The following is a 17,787-nucleotide window of genomic DNA, read 5'->3' as shown; positions in this document are numbered from 1 at the left end:
GTTGAGGGAGATAGAATTGATGAAAAGGAAAAAGGAGACTAGAGGAAACAGGTGAGATGAAGATTTACCACAATACAGAGAGAAATACTTGATTTCGATGTTGATTTTATGTTTCCTCCTTCTTCATTGTCATCAAATCTAGAAATTGAATTTGATTTCGATTTTGATTTTGATTTTGAGTTTCAGGTAATGTTAGGTTTGATTTTATTTCGATGGATTCATCTTGGACTTGATTTCGATCGGTTTACTTATTTCGACTTTGAGATGAAGATATGTTGAGACTTCGATTACAATGAGATGTTGTGAACTCGTGCTTTTGATTGCTTTTGGGTGTCATTTGTGTTGATTGAATCTAGTTGGTATTTTAAAGTTTCAAATATTGAATTGTTGTTTCGATGGTAATGGATATGATTCATAGAAATAACTTTCTATAGGAGCAGTAGATGTATCAATTTGATTATTAGGATGGTATTGGGTTTCACCAAGAGGCAGATAGATTGAAATTGGTGATGGTCTCTAGTGTTCTTAAGGCAGATGGGGAGAACGAAGATAAGGGATGGTGGTTTGGGGTCCGATTTGGGGTTTTGGATGGTTGTCAGGAATGGGTGAGAAGAAGGAGACGAAGTTAGAAGAAAACTGGGGAAAGGAAGGGGAAGGTGTTTGTAGTGATAGGATGTGGTGACATAGATGTTGATGCTGATAGGTGGTGGTGTCGGAGGAGCTGGCGGTGACATGTGGTGGAGCTTTCGAATCTTGTTGTGGAAGTCGGGGAGGGGGAGGGGAAGGGGTGAGGATATTTGTTTTATTATTATTTTTTTAATTTAAACTGATAAAGAAATAAAAAATGAAAAAAAAATCATTAAGGGCAAAATAGTCATTTCATATCAATAGGGATGAAGTGTGTAAGTTTAAAACAAACAAGGGACTATCCGAGTTAATTTTTAAAAATAGGGACTAAACGTGCTTTTTGGCACCTGCACGAGGGACGAACGGTGTAATTTACCCTATATTTTTTACATCATCTTTCATCATATATTATATTTATATATGAATAAAACATGTATTAGTTGTTGTCATATTTTATATTCATATATGAATAAAACATTTATCAGATTTTTGTTACAGTTATTTTGTTATTCATATATGAATAAGTAGTATAAATGATACTTAAACTGTAAAAAAAATAAAAATATTTTTTTATTCATAAGTGAATAACGAATGTACTGTAGTAAAAATCTGATTCATTTCTATTCACTTACGAATAACGATACCTGAAACTATAAAAAAAATTAATTTATTTTAAAACTATATCAATATGGATATCTATTTGTAGAGAATAAAAAATTATGAATTTTGATATATTTGAAATTATTTTTCAATAAAAATAGCTGCTTAAAAAAAAAATTTTAAAAAAACTATGCTTTTGTATATATTAAGGTAATGATTAGCATATTTTAAGCAAACATGTTTTGTTGAAAAACACATGTGTATTTCTTTTCCATTTTTGCCGGTACGATGGAGGCTTTTGCGGCAAAAATAAATGAGTGGCTGAGAATGATTCCTCACTCTCAACCTTTTTTATTTTCTCAATTGAACTTATATATATATATATATATATATATATATATATATATATATATATTACAACGAATCCAATTCAAATCTTCTATTGATTTCTCACACATCTTTAATTGACATCCTAAGACAATTTCACAACCTCTTTGATTGGATTCGTTGTAATATATATATATATATATATATATATATATATATATATATATATATATATATTACAATGAATCCAATCAAATAGGTTGTGAAATTGTCTTAGGAAGTCAATTAAAGATGTGTGAGAAATCAATAGAAGATTTGAATTCATTATGTGATTAGTAATTATGGTGATTAATAGTATAAATAAACCATGTGATGAATGAGAAGAATGAATCATGTTAGACTCGTTTGGTAAAATGTAGCAAATATGATGGTAAGTTAAATGGGGTGTTACACGTTTCAATTGCCTTTTTTGTTGATCAGTTGTTGGTATATGTGACTAACCATATTTACGTGAGTCCCAATACACAAAGTTATCACCCTCCCAATGACATTTGGCATAGCCCTTGTTGAACTGGAATCACTCACCAAGTTAACCAGAACTGTGAGTTAATAAGCCTCCCTTCCCATTCTCAGCTGTTAACACCACTCCCAATTAAATCCACTATGATTCCATTCCAACTTTCAAATCACCCTTTACATAACCAAAAAATATGTGTTTCTCTTCAAATCATACAAATTGGGACAGATCTTTCAAATCTAAATCACCACACTAAATGTCTTTCCAAAAGTGTGTCTTATCTCAAATACCCACCACCCTCTTAAATAAGTTATTTAATGTAATACTCTTGTTTGCAATATCCATATCCACTTACTATATTGAACCAAACTCCATTTGTAGAGCTTTTAGCTAAAGGCATCCTGTCAATGAGCTTGAGAATATGTATGGATTTTATATACGAGAACCAAAAGGAATCAAGTCAACATTTTAATTTCCATCATCATTGGCGAAATCAAGACAATCAACACCAAGATCACCCATGTCTCTCAGTTTAATATCCACATCCCAAGAAACCCAAATTATTTTTTTCATCATTACCTTCCCATAAGAATCACATTCTAATACTATCAAGATTGCTAATCTTCCTAGGAGCACTCAACAAAGAGAAATAATAAATAGGAAGAATCTTAAGAATAGACTTCACAAGTGTGAGGCGCCACCAAACGATAAAGACTTCGATTTCCAATTTGAAAGACTAGCCTTAAATTTGTCCACCACCGAAGCCCAATGCCTAGCAAGTTTCAAACTAACCCCCACTATTAAACCAATATAATTGAAAGGGAAATACGTGGGATCACATTTCAAAATACTATCAATCTCCGCATTGTTAACACCAACACGATAAACTTTGCTTTTATGCAAATTCACATTTAAACCCGTTCCAAGGTAAAAATAACAAAGTAATATATTGAGGTTGAGAAAATCAAGCTTTGACCACTAATCAATAAAAGTTACATAATCAACATGTATAAGATGAGAAATTTCCATACCATTGCGAGGAAAAGATAGACCTATAAGTAGTAAAGGTCACAAGCCGCCTCTATAGACATGTGTGCACGTTCCATAGTGATGATAAAAAGAAATGGGTCAAGGGGGTTACTTTGTCTCACACCCCTTTTGATGTAAACCTGCTTAGTCGAAGATCTATTGACCAAGAAAGAGGCTCTATTAAAGGAAAGACAGCCAATAACACATCTTCTTCACTTCCACCTAAACTCTATTTTCTTAATAATCAACTCTAAGAATTCCCAACTTAAATTCTAAAATTCTTTTTCAAAGTCCACCTTGAAAGTTAATGTTTTTTTCTTCATCTTCTTAGACCAACAGAATATTTCATTAAGTAAAATTGTGTCATCTAAAATACTCATCCCTTCTACATACGACATCTTCTAGGGACTAATGATCTTATATAACACATTCTTTAAACGATTAGAAATAAATTTTCAAAGCACCTTGTATAAGAAACCAACAAAGTTTGTCATGCCTATAATCCTTTAATGATAAAAGGTCTTGGGCTTTTGGAATCAGAGAAATAAAAGAGGAGTTGGAAGTATGTGTATGTATGGATGTATATATGTATGTGCTTGTGTATGTGTATGTTTGTGTTTATATATATATATATATATATATATATATATATATATATATATATATATATATATATATATATATATATACCTTAAAAAGCATTTACAAGATTTTGCTGAATTTTAAGAGGTACAAGCTTTTAAGCATCATATACAATAATTTTATGCATCGAAGAATAATAAATTTTATCCGGTCAAAGATAGATTTTGAATAGGTTTTATAAGCTTATCTTCAAATTGAATGAGTTAAATATGAAAAAGTCAAATAAGATGATGATGATAAGATTTTGAATGGGTCAAAATTTGACCAAGTGTTCCTCATATCCAATTGAATCGGTAAATACTAAATCTTATCCGGTCAACATTTATGAAAAAGTCAAATAAGATGATGATGATAAGATTTTGAATGGGTCAAAGTTTGACCAAGTGTTCCTCATATCCAATTGAATCGGTAAATACTAAATCTTATTCGGTCAACATTTATGAAAAAGTCAAATAAGATGATGATGATAAGATTTTGAAGTGGTCAAACTTTGACCAAGTGTTCCTCATATCCAATTTTGAATCGCTAAATACTGAATCTGTCAATAATAATGAAAAAGTCAAATAAGATGATGATAAGATTTTGAATGGGTCAAAGTTTGACCAAGTGTTCTTCATATCCATCTGAATCGGTCTAATACGATGTACACGTTATAAAACATTTCATATAAACTGGAAGAGGCGCATTGATTTAGCATTCGTCTATCATTAATGCATTGCCGTTGACTGCAAAACCTTGGTTCTCTCTCATGCTCGCTACCTCCTCCTTTGTTTTTCTTTCTATTAAAATCGAATAAGCTCAAAAATGTCTTACGTTTAATCCTAGCCCAGGTATAAGAAATCTCTATATGTTCGTTATTTTGTTTAACAAATTTTTTATGTCATTTTGTTGATCCGCACCCGTCGCTTTGCGTGGGTAAACGGCTAGTGTGTGTGTGTGTGTATGTGTATATATATATATATATATATATATATATATATATATATATATATATATATATATATATATAGGGTTAGGTTATTTTGTTTTCACTATCTATTGTGTGTATGTATGATTGATTCTAGACCAATCATTTTAGTTATTTTAATAAAGTAATTAATACATATTAGATGTTGAAGATATAATGGGTATTAATTACATCTTCAGCATTTAATATGTATTAATTACTTTCTTAAAATAAATAAAATGATTGGTCCATAATCAATCATACATACACACAATAGATAGTGAAAACATTTGAACCTAACTATATATATATATATATATATATATATATATATATATATATATATATATATATATATATATATATATATATATATATATATATATATATATATATCTCCAATCATAGAGGCTGTGAAATTGACCTAAAGAAGTCATTTAAGGATGAGTGAGAAATAAATAGAAAAATTGAAATCATTACGTTCATTTTAGATCGACGAGTTAGTATGCGTCCAAGAACCAGGTCCTTAGAAACTTTTTGTTAGACACATTTACTAGCCAAGTGGGCTAGCCCTAACTTGTAAATATGGTGATTGATAGTGATCATAAATTATTGTGATTGATACTATAACTAAACCATGTGATTGCTATGTACCACTTACATAAAAAGTAGATTACTATGCAATTCTTTTTTATGGTAGGATTCGTAACACTAGTGGCAACAAAGTTCCTAGTAATTAGATTGCTATGTTTTGATGATGTCATGGTTTTGAATAGTTAGTCGTGGAAATAAATCAATAATAGCTTTTGAGTGACAACTTAGACTATTAACAAGTTGTAAATATGTTTGTAAATCATTCCCTCTTTTTTTTCTCAAACACACAACAAAACATGCATCAAACCAGTCATGTAAAGCGAATACGCAATCGGAACAGAATTCGTCTAATCTGTGAACTAAAACGAAAACAGAATTCAGAATATTACAATATATCCACAAGATAAAACTAGATATGAAAACAGATCATATTGGCTTTTAAGGTTAGAGAAAGAGAGAGAGAAACAGGCACTACTAGGATTTCATGCTTGGGCTTTTAACAATCATCATGCCAAGTATCGGAACAAGTTGGGGTTCTCTTTGTCTCTTTCAAGATAATCACGAGTTATCAGATCTTCAATCCGCTTCTTGATTGCTTTTACATCAGGCTGCACGCATTTCGAGATTGTTTACATTGCGTCATATGATTAAAAAAATAATAATAATGCAAGTATGTTGATGTTGATATTTTAAAAATAAAAAGAAAAACATTTAGATACCTTAAACATGCGTCCCAACTGTTCAACACACTCCATAACCAACTGCTGGTATCCAAGCACCTTTCTGCTCTTCATTATCCTTACAATGGAAGCATCAATGGCATAACGTCTGTCTTTGTCAACATCCTCAATCACCTTTTTCTTCTCATCCACAGGAGGTAGAGGAATCTGTATATTACATTTAGGAATTACCAACATATTCAGCATCCTACTTTCATTTACTCCTACTATTAAAACATTGTGCTTTAAAATATCTACCCAATTATATAGCAAATCCAAATACAAAGAAAGTAAAATGTTGCATTCAAATACCTTGATCCTCCTCATTTTATCTGTAAACTTGGAGTTGAATTCGAAGTAATCGGTTGGAGAGATTGTTTTGGTATTAGGCTCCTTTAAAAGAATTTTGTATTTTGCACATGACAAAGAATGGAGCAGCCTAACAACATCATCATCTGACAAGTTCAACTGAGTCATGATTTCTTGATAACTCAATCGATCCGATAAGTTGAACAGTAATAAAGCAGATGCCTGCATTGCATTGCATTGACCAAAAAGTCAAAACCTTACACTTACACATAAACAGCTACCAAGATTTTATAAACTAATAAAAACACAAGGAACCTACCTGGTAGGTTGTGACTATGAGCTCCATTGTTTTGGGTTCAAATTTCCCGTTTATATTGCAGGTACCCAATGAATATATCCATGTAAGCTTCCTGTGCTTTGTTTTTGTTTGATAAAATTCTCTGAAAACTTCAACGCATTTAACCTACACCACAACATTAACAACATCAAGTGAAAGAATGGAATTGATAAACAAAGTATAGTTTTGACAATATTCTACAATAATTATAGAATTTATTATTTACATTTACAGAAGTAATAAAAATACCATTTCGGCAGGGAGATTTAGGTCAAAAGATTTGTAGCTGGGCCAGAAGCCGGTAGTCAACACAGTGACAGTCAAGTCAATTCCAGGGCTGACATTGGGATTATTGTTCAAATACTCTTCAAAATGGGATTGGTTTTCCTTTGCCAATGTCAAATCTGTAACCTGAATGAAAAACAGATACAAAACATAAATTTTCATTTTCATTAAAAAAAAAAAAAAAAATTAGTTTTGCTTTTGCATACTTACCATCCCTTCCATCTTTGATGTGAACTGACCACCACACTGTTGCTTCAGCTTTGTGAGAATACTTCTCTCATGCTCATCGTTTGCACTCTTGTCAAACAAAAGCCTCCTAGCAAGTTTTTTCCTACAACCAACCAGAGTACAATGTCAGATATTATACTTTCTTTGAAGTTTTGAAGTTTGAAAATGGGATGCTATAATGAAGAATGTTAACAAAACCATGTTGCTATTACAAATTTGACCTCATTACCTGTAAAATTCAGCAAATAGATCTTTATCACTGATGTAGGCAAGCAACTTTACTACCTGCAAATTAGTTCATATCACTTCTGCTACACAAGAGGAAAGGAGACTTTGGATGATGAGGGCATTTACGTCTTTTGCGCAAACAAAAGTTTTAACATACCTTCTCAAGGGTGTCCTCAATGGCTTCATCGCTCAGTTTCTCACTTCCACCTTTTTTAAGAATATTATCACAAAATGTGGCAAGTAACTCTGCACTTGAACTTCCAGCAACACCCTTGTTGCAGAATATTTCAAATGCCTCTTTAAGAGCCTAGAGGGGAATTCATTCAAAAGTAAGAAAAAAGAAGACCAAGTAATTTTTAATGATGAAATTACTATACTAACCTTGTGGAAAAGAGTATGGTTCATGAAACAGTCATTTACATATGCCAGGTACTTGTCATGGAGCTCAATAACTTTTCTAACAAAAACCTGGAGGAAGGAAAGTAAACAGATATATAAATAAATAAATAAATTACTAATTTCCGCAAATTTAATGTTCTTGTGATTTTACCTGTTCCTGCAACCCAACCACATCTCTCTTTTCAGCCTGCAAAAAACAATAAGTTCAAAGTTATTCATCATCATGGCTTTAATTAGAAATTTTAAAAGGGTAAAAGCAATATATAGCAATGAAATGAAGTTTCCTTTATTTGTTCACTGTAGCATCTTCCTTTCCTTTTCTATTACATATTTATACTTTCAATTTCAATTGTTTTCTTGTATTTACCCTAAAACAAAAAACCCGCTATAGTATCAAAAACATATACTTCATCTGCTTTTCGATTAATGGGCTTAATGGGTGCAAGACTTAATCCGAATATCTGATCAGCTATGCCTATATATGAGTGTTTCTTTTACTTAAACCAAAAAGAATGACTTAACAAAGATTTTTCCCATTAAGTCCCGATTGTTTACAAATATGCCCTCATTTATTTTTTTTTTCCTTCCATTTACCCAAGTTTGCAGTCATTTTCTCCAATATTTTTCAAACATCATTTATCTAGGGGACAAAAAATAAACATGATTGTGAATCAACATTAGTATATAGTTAGTATGTACAAACCTTCTTGGTACTTGCTGCATCTTCTGCTTGTTTAACCAATGTTGTGCCTTCAGCAGTGACATGCTGTAGAAGATAGGAACACATGACACAAGATTTAAAAAAAAAAAAAAAACAAAGAGACAGAGAGAATATATATATAAAGCCAAGGTGTAATGGGCTCCTACTTTAAAAAATGAGGTTCATTTCTATAGTACAAACCTGCTTAAACATACTAGAAACAGGATCCAATCCTTTTGGTATCTTTGAAAAGAGTCTGTACATTCTTGATAAATCATCAACCTAAATCGGTGAAAAAAAGAAAGATGAGAGATGTAAGTATATAGTCATAAATGGTTACAATAAACAAATCAATGGAAATGCGTTGCTCTTTCTTGCATTTTATTGAAGATTCTTAAAAAAGAATTGACTGATAAGTGCATACCTTGTCATCCCTGAGCAATGCATGACAACCTGAGTGCTCTTTCTCAAGCAATTGAGTTGCATAAACAGACAATAACTCATTTTGAACTTTCTACATAAAACAAATAGGAGATTGACACAGCAGTTAATCATATATAATGGAATGACGAATGAAATTCGTATGATTTTTTTATATTACATGTAAATACAATTACAATGTATAGTTTTTTTTTTTTACTTTGGTTTATACATTATTTAACTATAATTAATGAGTTTCTTATTTATAATAAATCAGTAAACATAATAAAAGATAATTAGAACCCCAAATAAGAGTATAATAAAAAGTTACATCTTCTAGAGTTTTAAAAAGAATAATTCGCCATTTAACTGAAATCATGAATTGAAAAACAAAAGATTTGTCATTAAAATTGCATATATGAAAATGTGGTATATAAGTTAAATTGGAATTTTTCATTCCATTCCATGATGGAATGAAAAATACACTCATTTGCTGAGGAATGAAAATTAACAAAATGAAAGGAATCACATTCCTTCAAGAATGATTCATCCAATTCCATTCCATCAGACCAAAAAAAAACATATTTTCTATTCAATGGAATTGGCTATTCCATTCCAACCCTAATTCCATTACCAAAGACTCAGTAGAAAAGATTCCAGAAAAATTAATAATGAAGAAACTATAGGAAGACTGAAGATCAAAACAAGAACAAGATCAAATCATGGTCCTATATTTGAGTAATAAATAACTTTCTTTCCCAAAAAATTAAAAAAAAAATGATAAAACAAACCTCAAGAAGCTTTGGCTCACTGCTGGAATGAAGATAATGAGACACTCTGTCCTTTTCTCTTTTTAAGCACTCCTCTGCCTGAAATTCCCAAAAAGATTATTGCATTTCACAAAATATAATCTTTAAATATAAGTTTACTTTCAATATCTAAAAGGGTATTAGATGTATACTTTGAGCATATAATCTGGACAAGAATCTTCTAGAATCCAGTTGGAAGCCTTGCGTGAATAATATGCTGCTGTATCATTAAGCATGGATGCTTCAAAATCATTCTCATAATACTCCATTTGTCCCATTCCTATCTCAACAAATATATCTAGAACATTCTTCAGTAAAGCTCGATCAATCTGCTCCCCTTCACGCTCTTGATCAATCTGATTAAAAATCATGAAGGGGCATATTAAAAGGAAAGTGGAACAATTCAAGTATGCAGAAAAAGAAACGGGATGAAATCATACCAAAGATATTACAGCATCTCTCACTTTACCATTCACCTCTTGGTATACCTATCAAGCATATCCAACAGCTAATCAAACCATGGTGCTCATAAATTTCCAGATATTCATTTATTTACTTTATTATTATTATCATTATCACTATCATCATGTGACTTGTCTCCATCTAATAAAAATATAAATATATAACTACCAAAGCACATGAAGTTAGTTTTAGGTCGTCACACACTGAAACAAATTTGGAGACATTGTCATCGTTATGATTTGCATAGAAGAAGTTTGTAAATAATGAAAATACTTATAAACTCACAAAGAATAAATTGTCAACTTCCTTCCAGCAACAGCAAAAGTAGTTTGAAAATTTCAAAACAGGGAAAAGGAATACACTTATAACTTACTTTTCATTTTTGGTTCGTTTTTTTATATGTATAACATGAAACAAATAGACCTTACAAAATTAGCAACATTGTTATCACTTGTATATATATTTTATACAAAGTCCTAATAAGAAAAAAAAAATAATGAGCAAAGCTGTAAAGACATGAAAGTATGACAATTATAACAAACAAATAAATGAAAGTATGCTGCTATTCTTGCATTTATCCTTTTGTAAATAGATAGGATATCTTGTTGTTCTTTCACTATGTGAAAGCTTTTGCCAATTACATGAATGTGAAAGAAATATCAAAGAAAGTTGAAACGAAAAGATTAATTATTTTTAATAAAAAATAATAAAATAATAAAATACCAGATCACGAAAACAGGCAAGTCCAACTTCATTTAGTGGCGGAAGAGATCTTCGGGCAATGAAATATCGGTCAAGATAATGGAAGAATCTAGAAAGCCACCGCACCATGACTTTATGATTTGACCACCTTCTAACAAGCTCTCTCAGCATGAACTCATCATGCTTCTCTCTTAAAGAAGGTAACACCTGCATTTAAAAAAAAAAAATATATATATATATATATATATATATATATATATTGCACAACTTAGAATCTTAGCATTTATAAATGAAAATATGTAAAAAGAAAAAAGTGACCCTACTAGCAAGTATTGGAACATAAGGGCACTATGATTGGAGTTATCAAAGGTTCTTCATGTCGCAATTTACTTGTTGAACCACTAATCATGTGGAAAAATTATGACTCGATGTAAGAAAACATAACAATTAACATGAAAATGGTATATAGCTGAATCTCATATAGTATTGTTCATTTGTTTGAAGTATGCTTTCCTAGAAACAAGAAATGCACAAAGAATGAAAAGAAAAAAAGTTGGTGAACTTCAATTTGCAGATTTAAGTCTGACTCGGTGTCATAGATGGTGCAAATTAGCAGACCACTATCAAATAATCATTAATTTTTCATGAAAACTACAAAAGAAATAGTTTCTATGATTTGTATCAAGTATCTGCAGTTTTTGGTGAATGTAGAAAAGCTTTTCTAATTGCGTTGAGACACTCTAATAAAGAAAATATATCAACCAATTTATCAAGAACTAGCTATCACAAATTAGGTCATGAAAATTGAAAATTGTGTATGCCACTTCTGAATAAGCCCATGTCACAGTGTCTGCTCCAACTACTTACAGACAATAGCTATCTAAAGTTTGTGTCATCATCACCTAATAATAGCTTTCATGTTCTTTAGAAGTCCCCTTATCAATAATGTTTGAGCCATACTTTCTAGGTGGGAAAAGTCACTTTTGACCATCACCCACTAGCTTGTAAAGATACGTGATGAATTTTATGCATAGGAAGAAGGATATGAGTTCACTTACAGTTGAAGTAATATACTCTTCAAAAGACTCACGATATTTGTCATACAACTGTTGGGAGTAATCATGTGGTGGTTTCTGTGTACACATGTTGTAGATGGTTCTGAAACATAAGTTTAAAGAATTACTCAAGAATTTGTAACTTAATAGAGCAAATGACCAATCACAAGGGTAGCATATGCATAGTAAAAGAAAATATACGTGTAGAGCATCATGTAATCCTCCGAGCTGAATTGTGGCTCGGGAAGACCTTCTAGAATATTCTTCAACTTTGTTATTCCTTTCTGCATGAAGTCCCATCCTTGCTCTAAGTCTATTGTTTTTCTTTCGTTCATTTTGATTACAATGTTGAATTAGATTATAGCTCTGAAAAAGGAATCAAGGCATTCGTTGTTGTTAGTGAGGGGCAAAGCTTTATTCACCAAAAATAGAATGGTCAAAGACACATAACAAGGGACACAAAGTATCCAAATTGAAAACCTTAAACCTGTTTAGTTTATTGGAACAATATTGCAATTCATCCCATGAAAACTGGAGCAGTTGATAACATGACTAGTATTTAAGCATCTAAACAGCTCTTTGTTTCAAATTAATAAGAACAGTTTGGACCAAAATCAATACAACAAATGTTTTTAAATGAAAAAAAAATGGCTATAGAAAGTTTGTCAAATAAGGAAACAATGTAATTAAGATTTGAAATCTCATAATGGAAATTGTTGTAATTTTCATCATACAAAAGAGAGTTCGATAATACAAGTCCATACCATACCCTACATCAAGAAATTCAAACATCGGATTCAAACAAAAACAAAAACAAAATCTTTGGAAACTAAAGCCTGTGATGGTTGAATTTCAACCCAAAACAAACATAAACCCATAGAACTTCAAGCTATCATAAGACAGCGGTAAACGAAAGAGTACTCTAATTGCATTGCCAAATTATAACAACTAGGCCGCCATTTCTACAAAGGATCGATAAATGACCTAATATCGTAATATGAACCCCAATCCGTAATGGGGAACCTTGCATAAACCCTAAAAACCTAGAAAAACCAAATCCAAGAACAGGCATAACCTAACCACAGCTCCAGCTCGAAATCCCCAAAAATTTCAACTTCAAAACATCTCATCAACGAAACGACAAGGGTTTCAGAGCAGAAGCGGTCGCAATCGAAGTCGTAAGTAATTACAAAAGGGGCTTCAATAAAATACGATCTGGGCAGTCTGATCACACAACCAATTAAAGAAGATTTGCCTGATGTTTTCGCATATAATTCTTAAATCAAACACATACAGAATTACAGATTGAGATTTGAAAAGCAATTGGCTGACCTGAGGATCCCTTGGAATCGAGGAGCAGACTAGGAGTGAGAGAAAGAGAGATGGGGGCTAGATATTGGGTCTTCTCTTTCTCTCTCTTGTGCTTGTTGGCTTTAATTTAAGCCCTTCTTCCCTTTTCGTGTATATCTTCCACGGAATTAACTTTCGTGCATATCTCCACAGAATTTAAATCAGGAAGTCATTAGATTTTAATTATATTAAATATTTAAAGATCGATTAGTAGTTTAGTACAGTATAGTATACGTTAAAGATTGCCAGAGATTTGTTTTTTTCTTGTATCAAACTTCCATACCACAATTGCAGAAAATTTATTTATTGATTGAGTTTTTTTAATTTTGTTTCTATTAATCCTCATACCCATGCACAACAAGTCATGTTTTAAAATGTTGTATAGCATAATTTGTGTATGGACAAAAAGTGTTGTGTACGAATCATTTCCCTAAATGATGATATATGTCATATTAATATCCTAAAATATCATTAAATTTTATTAAATGAGCAGTAAATGTTAAATATGACATCATTTTATTGGATAAGAAGATATATAAAAATAAAAAGGTTGAAGGATATTTAATTTCTCTTATTTATAAGTGGCAAATATTATTTACAATGTAATTTGTAATAACCAAAATAAAATTAAAAAAACATGTATAAATATAAATATGTAAAAATTGGAAAATCATAAAAAGTTTATGCTATAAAGTAGTAAAAGTTTTATATTTTTATAAACTTGTATCAAACTACCATAGCACAATTGTAGAAAATCTATGTATTTATAATTAGCAAATATAATTCACAATGTAATTTGCAAAAACTAAAAAATTATTTAAAAAATCACGAATAAAATAAATATGTAAAAATTGAAAAGTCATAAAAAAATATGTTATAAAGTTGTAGAAGTTTTAATCTACTCTAATAAATAAATTTTGCCGCATGTCACACTCTCATTTAATTTGTCAAATGTTATTTTGTGGTTATTTTAAATTAATTTTTTTGTCACATGTCATTTTATTAGTGTTTTTCTATTTTAATAAATTTCACATAATACTTTAATGTAATAATTATAATAAATGTAGTAATAAATGAATATCAATTTCATTAATGGACTTACCTTCTTATTTCAAAATTTTCAAATTAAAGTTCATTAGTTTATTTTGTTTATTTATTTAAATTTAAAAGATAAAAAAAATCAATTTTAATAATTTTTTATTTTTTTTATTTTTCTTATAAATATAATGTTCTTAAATATTTAGACTTTTATATTTATTTTTTTTAATTAACTCATGTAATACATGGTTCTTACACATAGTTATAATAAAAACACATTTTTATAAAAATGAATTCATAAAAGAATGGACACACAAAAAATGTGTTAAAAAAGTAATAAAAAAAGTATAAAAATCATTAAGTTTAAAAAAATTTAAAATAAAATTATAAAAAACTTAGGAAATTTGTGTATAAAATTTTTAATGAATTTTTATAAAAAAATATGTAAACGAATTTGTATAAAAAGAATTTAAAAATGATAAATATTGAAAGTAAATTTGTAAAATAAAGTTAGACAATATTTATGAAAAAAAAAAAAGTCGGACCAAATTCGTCATAATCGAATATTCGGCTAAAATTAATTCTTAAAAACAAATGATCGTTGAGTTAAAACCTTAAGAAATTGAAAACATTAAACAACAAATATAAAAGCAAAGGATGTTGGATGGGGTGGGTATTTGGTAATCTTTATCCTCACCACTAATCATTATAATAGTGGGTGTCACACCATCACCATATTTTCTACCACTAATCATGAGATACATATCACTAAACACACCAATTCATCCCATTTTTTAATTACATTTAAATAAAAAAATACATAAAAATCATATAATTTTTTTTAAATACTAGTTTTCATTAACTTAAAATACCAAATTACATTAATTAAAAAAATAAAAAACTTAAAGTTACCAAGCTTAACTAAAAAAATATTAAAAATACTGATTGTGTTTCAATCATTTTTTTGTTCTACCCGACTCAATCCGTCTTCATTTCTTGAACGTGCACATAACGATCAGATTTATTTACAAATTAATCCATAACACTAGATCTGGAAGCCGTTGAAACCGCTTTTTTTGCTTTATTTCTTCCAACGGGCCAACAAAAGAGGTTGCTCGTCTTCAAGATAGAGCGAATCATCGTTGATGTCGAAATGTGTTCACCCGTCCGATTGTTGGGAAGTTGCATCATGGTTTATTGAACACTTTGAAGCGGAAGATTGTGAACTTCCTTCTATTTGCTCTTTCCATTTCGGAGCATCTTTCAACTTTAGTCAAGGTTTCACACACAGAAAAGTTTTGCGGGTTGGCAATATTTTTTCAAATTGGTCAAAAGCCGCTTTGAAGACATTAAAATCGTTTGAAATGTTTTTTCATATCTTTAGGAGGTTGTTGTAAATTCCTCTAAATTCGGTGCATTTTAGTCGAATATCGCGTCACTTCGAGCTAATTTGATCGGAATTTCGACTTCCACTTCCCATTAACTCATAAAACACCCGCAAACTTTCTCCCAAAAAACAACCGAACGTTTGACTGTCGCCTTCGATTGGGTATTAGAAGTCGAAATCCATGCATCGGCTAGATTTTCTTCTTCCTCATGGGTGGTGTAAAGAAATGAGTGTAAAAATGTGGTATTTATAGGTAAAAAAGAAGTTGTTCAAAAAAATTGTTTAAAAAATATAGCCATTCAACGACTACTTTCTTCTCCTCTTCTCTCATTCGTTCTCCCAAGCATGAAGCTCCACGACCACGATAAGTTGGGGTAGTGTGCACGGACCACTATCGTGGCCACATAGACCACGAACCGGCTCGTGGCTGGTATACCTGAAGGTCTTAGTAAGAATCCAAGAGTATGTGGGTTAGTCGAAACCTAAAATTTTTGACCCATGGAAAAAAAAAATGGATGTCAGGGTTAGCCAAAACTTGATTTTTTGATCCATGAAAAAAATGGATGGGAGAGAAATCTAAAATCATGTCATATTGGTCATTTACATTAAAATACTCACAAAATAAGTACAAAATTATATTAATAAAACGTTGTTAATCATGTCAAATCAATGTTAAAAAATATATGGGGTATATAATTAAAAAAAACATATAAAAACAAGTTATGAAAACATTTAGGTAAAGTTTATAAAAAAAGGTTTTGACAAAAATTAAAACTTTAGTTAAATTAAAAAAAATGGTTGGAAAATTTTGTTAAAATGTACAAAATTTTGTTAAAATGTACATTTTAGATTTGTTATATTGCGAATTAGTTCTACTCAATGATTCATTTCAACATTCACATTAATTATATATGTGTTTCAAGTAAGTTTACACCTACGTAAGAACCAGCTATATATAGGGTAAATGTTTGGCAAACCAAAGGTTGTATAGGTTATGTACATAACTCATATTTATGAAAGATTTAAATGTAAGCAACCATTGGTATACTATGAGTTACAACACCCCCCTCTCCCCTTCGGTACTTGAATTTACACTGAATCATACTTATACTTATTTGTCTTGTATTTTCATATAATACATCAAAACTTTCGCCTCATTAAAACCTTGTCAGAGAAAACCCTTTGGAACAAAAACTTTGGTCGAAGGATTAAAGAGTACGATCTTGATGTATTGAGCAAATGAAATAATCATACATGAAGTGCCTCATTAAAACATTGTTCAAAGTAAACCCAATGGGATAAAAACTTTAAACGAAGGAAAAAATAGTACACAATGGTTAAAGAAATCCAATTTTGTCAAGGTAAATCCAATATGACAAAACCCTGGAAATAAAGATAAAAAGAGTACACAATCAATCATCGGGATACCCCCCACTCACATGTACTCAACAAGATGTTGAGCATACATCAGGATGCAATCTTTACTTAGGTGCTTGATACATGTCATTTAGGTAGCTCAGAGAGCTTCCTAGGTCCAATGGTCATGACATGTTTTTGGAACGAATACTTTGGCAGTGACTTGGTGAACAAGTCTACATGATTTTTTTATCCAATATGTTGCACTTAAATCTTTTGAATTTTTTTTTTGCTCATGTGTAAAGAACAATCTTGGTAACATATGCTTAGTGTTATCCCTTTTGATGTAACCATGTTTCGCTTGATCAATAACATCAGTTTTATCTTCATATATGACAATTGGTCAGCAGGATTGTAACGCCTGTAGATCCGGGCTATTCAATTTAGAGACAATAAACATCAAAAATGACTTTTTGATGGAAGATTATTTAGAAGGAGTAATCTTAACTAAGTTGTAGTATATGTTACAAGGATTCCGTACATATAAAGAACGCCAAAATCCGAGTTATAACAAAGAAGTTATGACCTGTCGAAGTTTCGCGATAGAACCGGCACGACACATCGTGACGTAAATAGTGAATTTACAATAGAGCTATATTTAGCCTTAGTGATCTAAACGAAAGTCGTAGAATACGTTAAACCGTGAGCGTGCATAAAAAGA

General features: G+C 30.7%; 1 protein-coding gene across 1 annotated transcript; it reads right to left on the bottom strand.

Annotated features, from left to right (window-relative positions):
• Positions 1 to 5,579: 5,579 nt before the first annotated feature.
• Positions 5,580 to 13,427, bottom strand: LOC111887264 (cullin-1). The gene is made up of 20 exons (XM_023883423.3): positions 13,268 to 13,427; positions 12,137 to 12,301; positions 11,939 to 12,038; positions 10,902 to 11,087; positions 10,157 to 10,204; positions 9,869 to 10,072; positions 9,699 to 9,776; positions 8,912 to 9,001; positions 8,689 to 8,769; positions 8,491 to 8,553; positions 7,939 to 7,974; positions 7,770 to 7,856; positions 7,546 to 7,695; positions 7,390 to 7,445; positions 7,143 to 7,263; positions 6,897 to 7,058; positions 6,630 to 6,773; positions 6,314 to 6,532; positions 6,002 to 6,169; positions 5,580 to 5,890 (listed from the first exon to the last, which is right to left on the bottom strand). Exons 2-20 carry the CDS (start codon positions 12,268 to 12,270, stop codon positions 5,789 to 5,791), a joined length of 2,229 nt encoding a protein of 742 aa, XP_023739191.1. The 5' UTR covers positions 12,271 to 12,301; positions 13,268 to 13,427; the 3' UTR covers positions 5,580 to 5,788.
• Positions 13,428 to 17,787: the final 4,360 nt, after the last annotated feature.

Source organism: Lactuca sativa, chromosome 5 (genome assembly GCF_002870075.4).
Source record: "Lactuca sativa cultivar Salinas chromosome 5, Lsat_Salinas_v11, whole genome shotgun sequence".
In the NCBI taxonomy this organism is placed as follows: Eukaryota; Viridiplantae; Streptophyta; class Magnoliopsida; order Asterales; family Asteraceae; genus Lactuca; species Lactuca sativa.
Note: the sequence above shows the minus strand (reverse complement) of the source record. Positions and strands in the feature narration are given on the sequence as shown.

Coding starts and splice junctions, on each gene's coding strand:
- LOC111887264 (XM_023883423.3), bottom strand. CDS start 12,270: ATGAACGAAAGAAAAACAATAGACTTAGAGCAAGGATGGGACTTCATG. Junction 7,059..7,142: donor CATCAAAGATGGAAGGGATG/GTAAGTATGCAA, acceptor TTTTTCATTCAG/GTTACAGATTTGACATTGGC. Junction 6,170..6,313: donor ATAAAATGAGGAGGATCAAG/GTATTTGAATGC, acceptor TGTAATATACAG/ATTCCTCTACCTCCTGTGGA.